Source organism: Anastrepha obliqua, chromosome 1 (genome assembly GCF_027943255.1).
Source record: "Anastrepha obliqua isolate idAnaObli1 chromosome 1, idAnaObli1_1.0, whole genome shotgun sequence".
Taxonomy (NCBI): Eukaryota; Metazoa; Arthropoda; class Insecta; order Diptera; family Tephritidae; genus Anastrepha; species Anastrepha obliqua.
This window is the reverse complement of record NC_072892.1, coordinates 118,192,049-118,197,234: the sequence shown is the minus strand read 5'-3', so window position 1 is coordinate 118,197,234 and position 5,186 is coordinate 118,192,049. Positions and strand designations below refer to the sequence as shown.

The 5,186-nt window shown below is 32.9% G+C and overlaps 1 protein-coding gene across 2 annotated transcripts; it reads right to left on the bottom strand.

Moving 5' to 3' along the window:
* Window positions 1-512: 512 nt before the first annotated feature.
* LOC129235632 (uncharacterized) lies at window positions 513-1,301 on the bottom strand. 2 transcript variants are annotated; one of them, XM_054869577.1, is made up of 3 exons: window positions 1,181-1,301; window positions 996-1,118; window positions 513-910 (listed from the first exon to the last, which is right to left on the bottom strand). In XM_054869577.1, the coding sequence occupies exons 2-3, from the start codon at window positions 1,078-1,080 to the stop codon at window positions 690-692; spliced, it is 306 nt and encodes a 101-aa protein (XP_054725552.1). In that variant the 5' UTR covers window positions 1,081-1,118; window positions 1,181-1,301; the 3' UTR covers window positions 513-689. The 2 variants fall into 2 exon arrangements, with proteins under 2 accessions (XP_054725552.1, XP_054725553.1); XM_054869578.1 differs by having other exon boundaries at window positions 996-1,083.
* Window positions 1,302-5,186: the final 3,885 nt, after the last annotated feature.

Below are 5,186 nucleotides of genomic sequence, written 5' to 3'. Positions count from 1 at the left end.
CTCACTTAAATTAATTTTTTCATTTACATGTGTTCTGACTAAATAAATTTCTTAAGAGAAAAAATAGATATTATTATGAATAAATAAATACAAAATATTATTATAAATAAATAAAAATAAAGAAAAAACAAAGCCATTTAGCTGATTTTTTCATGTAAAGGCCAGAAATGGTGATATTTTGAAATTGGGAGACATCAGAATTCGTTTTAGAGGTATGGTTCCTTCGGCAAAGGTACTTATTTTGATCCCTAGAATACGATTTTCACAGAGCAACGAGCGATTTTTAAATCGACCCGGCCTAACGTATACATATTGTTATTCTATTAGTACTCGAGGCATATCTATATAAAATGAGTCCAGCAGTGAGTTCAACTCGTAGAGCAAATGTTCTTCCAATGCATGTACTGGCCTGTGAAGTCATGAACCCTGGAGAGCGAAAATATAATAGAATTTCTGAAATTTTGTTTAAAAAGTGTGCAGAAGTTTTGACGGAAGTAATAAGATAATTTAAATTTAGTTAAAATGTTGCATTTTATTTTCACTCATTATTTTCGTATCGCATATTTCACAACTGTAAACTCTTTCCTCATCACATTTAGCTATTTACATACACAAGGGACACAATTTTAGTATTTCTGATTGGTCCATAAATAAGTAGATATGTAAAACTGCGAATAGCCAGGATTTATCTAAGATGACTTCGCAGTAGTGCCATACAAGGGGATGCTGGTGGAGACTGACGCTGCCTTTTCGGTTAAGGAGACACTTGGTGGGCCATCATTACTGCCAGCAGTTGATGTAGTGATTGTCGGCGGTGTCGGAGCTGCAGTTGGAACGGTGTATACCTCGGCGTAAATGGTAGGAGCTACCAACAACAGGGCCAACATCAGGCTGAAAAGCACTTGGAATACTAGCAAAGAAGTGAAAGGAAAGATTTTGAAGTACTTAAAACAAAAATTTTCTTTGTATTGATGTTTGGTATGGAATAAATTTACCTTTCATTTTGGATGATTTTCGTTTTGAAATGTAGTTAACTGGTTTCCTTCCTTGTAATTTCTTAACTGCATAAGTTAAAGGCATCGCCTGTCGTTTTATATACAAAATTTTAAACTTTTTATCTATTCGGAGAAATATAAATATATTAACATATCAGAATAGCGATAAAGTTTTAATTAATTACCGATGAGTTGGCTATAGTTCTAATAACTGTTGAGATAATAAAAGAATATTGGTTAGTATTTGGATTATCATTTAATGTTCTTTATTTGAAAGGAAGTTTGATCTTTGATAATGCAATGACTTCACTGGTGAGTAGTTCTTTGCTAATTTATTAATTAAAATTTGTTTGCTTATGAGTAGTTAAATTAAAAGCTAAAAAATTGGAAACTCTTCTTTATATCCAAATTGTTATTTTTTCATGTTTCTTTAAAGAAAAACGTCAAATATTCTACTTTGAACACATAAGTCTGAATTCGCTACCAGATCTGCTTAAAAAAAGGAAATCTTTTTATTACAGACTCAAACTGAGATCTGGAAATATGTTTAAAATTATTTCGGAATTTGTTGGTTCAATTTGTGGCCTAAATTAGTGGCATCTTTCTGGGACCCGCTACTTCCTTCTGTTCCGTTTCCGACATTCAAATACAATTCAAACATCGCAGTGCACCTACTTCAGATTCATTAACAGATACTTCTGCTTTAGCCTATTCATCAATCCATCAAAAGAGCCCTATTCGCAATTTGAATTCTGATAGAATCACAAGGTTTGAGTGACGTTATCTCTGAAAATAAACAAACTTTTACTTGGTTGTGATTGAATCAGTGAATATTTTGATTTTAAAATGAAATACCTAAAATAATTAAAATCAAGAACCGCGTTTTAAACTGTTGACAGGTTCAACGGTAAAGAGCCTCCAAAGCAGTTTTTCCTTGTTTTCGTTTTTTTCTTCTTCGTGTTTTCATTTATTTTGTTACTGTGCTGACATCACGTCCTGGAATGGCCTTGTTTTCAATCATTCTTGGTTTTCTACTTGCTTTCGCTTATTTCTGATCTTCTTTTCGTTTGCTGATTCTCTCTGCTGATGTCGCTCAGTGTAACGCGTGCACTGATAAAAATTGTTAGTTCAGTAATATTACATACATACATACGAGGTGTGTTCAAAAAGTATCGCGAGTTTTGTGTTTTTCAAAAATTATTTATTTATTCAATAATATCTATTTTGTCCCTTTCAAAGTAATCCCCATGAGATATTATGCACTTGTGCCAACGTTTTTTTCCATTCTTCATTCATTCAATTCATTTTTTTTTTAACTTGTTCAGCTCCTCGAACGGCATCGAACGTCTTTATCTCGTTAATCGTAGTGTAGCGTCTTCACTTTCGGGAACAAGAAAAAGTCACAGGTGCTCAGATCTGGGGAATACATTGGCTGTGGCATCATTTGTGTGTTGTTTTTAGCCAAAAAGTAGCGCACAAGCAACTATGTGTGAACAGGGGCGTTATCGTGATGCAAGAGCCAATTTTTGTTCTTGCACAAATCCGGGCGTTTTTGGCGGATTGCTTCGCACAAATTGCGCATAACTTGCAGGTAATATTCCTTATTGACCGTTTTACGCTGTGGAAAGGTGATGCACAAAGCCCACAACTCCCCTTAATTTTTCTGTAATTAAAACTGCATACATGTACTCCTTAGCCTTTCTCTCCCCTTGGCCTATAATTTTCCGTTCCTCATAAGAAAGGGCACTAAGGCCAAATAAAGAGGGCAAATGAAAAGCTTAACATAACAAGAACAGTGGCATTTGCTAAAGGACAGTATGTAAAAGGTGGCGCAATATTAATGACCCAATCGGAAGCCTCATAATTTTTGCAAATGGCGTCATATATCAATCATATTTGACACTTATGAGCTACACAGCTTCAGGATACAAACAGACAAGCAATGGAGCGGAGATTTCCCTCACTCAAAATTTATTATAAATTTATTTTATTTCGTAAAAAAGATTTGCATTACTCAAAATTTATTATAAATTTACTTTATTTAGTAAAAAAGATTTGCATCCCTAAAAATTTATTACAAATATATTTGATTTAGTAAAAAAGTTTTTCAAAAACAAAATTTGATGACTAATTTTGCGCCACTTCCTATAAATCGAAGCGATTTGTAGTAGTGCACTTAGAAATGTAATAGAAGCTTAATTCCATAAAATTCGGCTTGAAGTTCATTTCAAAGCTATGTGATTGCAGTACGTCTGCAGCGAGTTTTTCAATGCGTTTGCAATTAACTGCAAGCCACATTTTGTGTGGGTGGTGAGCTTGCCTATGGACCAATCTTCACTATATTTGAGATTTATGCTTTTTTAGAAAACTTTTATACGCAAAAACCAAATTTAATCAAAATCGGATAAATCTTAACGCTTTCGCCAACTAGGGGTGGGTGCCGTTGCAGTAGGCCAATCCAAACTATATTTCATATTTCTTTTTTCCTAAGAGAAAGTAGAATATACATATATTTAAAATTTCAGTATTTTTAGCCGCTGATTACACTGTGCGACATGGCTTGGGATGGCGCAATTTTGTATTCTATCATTTTTGCTATTCATCTGCTCTTTTATTACTGTATCAAGCTTTTAGTAAAAACAAGTGTTGCATTCGTGTGTTGTAGGGGGTTTTCCAATAACAGGTGTTATGAATGAATGGATTGCGCTATCGAGAGATGATTACCGATTTTTTATGGATGGTATTGATCTGGACAACGTTTATTTTCAACAAGACGGCGCTACGTGTGACACAAGCAACGAAACCATTGATCTTTTACGGGAAAAGTTTCCCGACCCTGTTATCTCTCGAAGAGGTGATCACAATCGTATTTCTAAGCATATTTGTAGTCGTATTGACGCTCGTATTCGGCATCGCTTTACATTCAGAGGTAACAGCATTACGGTTTAGCAGCCTTGCACTTTACAGAGTATCAGAAATGACCTAAAAATTTGTTAAATCAAAAATGTAATAGTTGTAGTGTTTTTAAAGTATAATATGTATTTATTCTTGATACACATAACACGAAGGGAAATAAGCATTTATGTATGTAAATATGTATTGAATACTTCAGTAGTACATTTCATAAGTTAAGCGTTACATGGAACTAAATTCAAAACATGTTTTACCAATTTATAACAGTCTGCTGTAACAGGGAAATACAACAGGGATTGGACAACAGACTGATAACACAAACAGGTTCTAACATAATTACATTCATATACATATGTATGTAGGTATGTGTAGGTTAACTAATGTATAGAATAGATTAAATACCCATATTGTTATGTTAAAACTCGCGCATGGACAAATAACAAACATATGCACGCATAAGACTTTCTAATTTTTTTAGTGTAATTTTTGCTAACATTTTGCTTTTACATAGTTTAATAGATTACTTACATACATAATTTTTCTACAATATAACGTACATAGTTAGTAACAATGAACACAATAACCAATTAATAGTATACATAATATTATAATTATGATATATTGGATTACATTTGTATGTTTTCTGAATATAGCTAAGTGATATGTATCGATTTAGGTAGGTTTTTATGCTAAACATGCATTGGTGCGTACAACAGACATTTGTGCACCATCGCATGTAATACCTATGTATGTATATGCATGTGTAAGTAACATAAGGTTCATACATATACATACATATATGCACTAGTATTGGGTATATTTTATTTAGCATTTCACTTGTATGTTTTCTCTCATACAATATGCTGTTATAAAACAATAAATTTCAATTCAATTCATGTGTAATATTTACACTGTTGAGCAGCACTGTTACATGATAATTTAACACTTCTCATTTGAGCAGACATTATCTCTTCAAATATGTATTCTTGTTGTTGTATTCTTATTTCCATTTACCGCTAATCTCTCTGTCAAGCCGCTTGGATGTTAAGCTAACAGTAGCAAAAACTATTTTACAGTTTTGCATTAATGCTTGTTTTTATTGTATTTTTAAAAAATGTTCATTAATGGGATAAATTTTATTAACTCCAATTTGCTTTTGTTTTCTTTAATACCTGGATGGGGTTGGGCTTATTGGAAGAAAAATAGATTCGCTTAGATCCTTTATATGCTTTTACAGTTTATTCACGGCATTGGGCGGATTTATTAATATTTTAAACT

Excerpts from the sequence above, each read along its gene's own strand:
- LOC129235632 (XM_054869577.1), bottom strand. The coding sequence starts at position 1,080 with ATGCCTTTAACTTATGCAGTTAAGAAATTACAAGGAAGGAAACCAGTT. Across the intron at positions 911-995 it reads AAAATCATCCAAAATGAAAG|TATTCCAAGTGCTTTTCAGC; the intron begins GTAAATTTATTC and ends CTTCTTTGCTAG.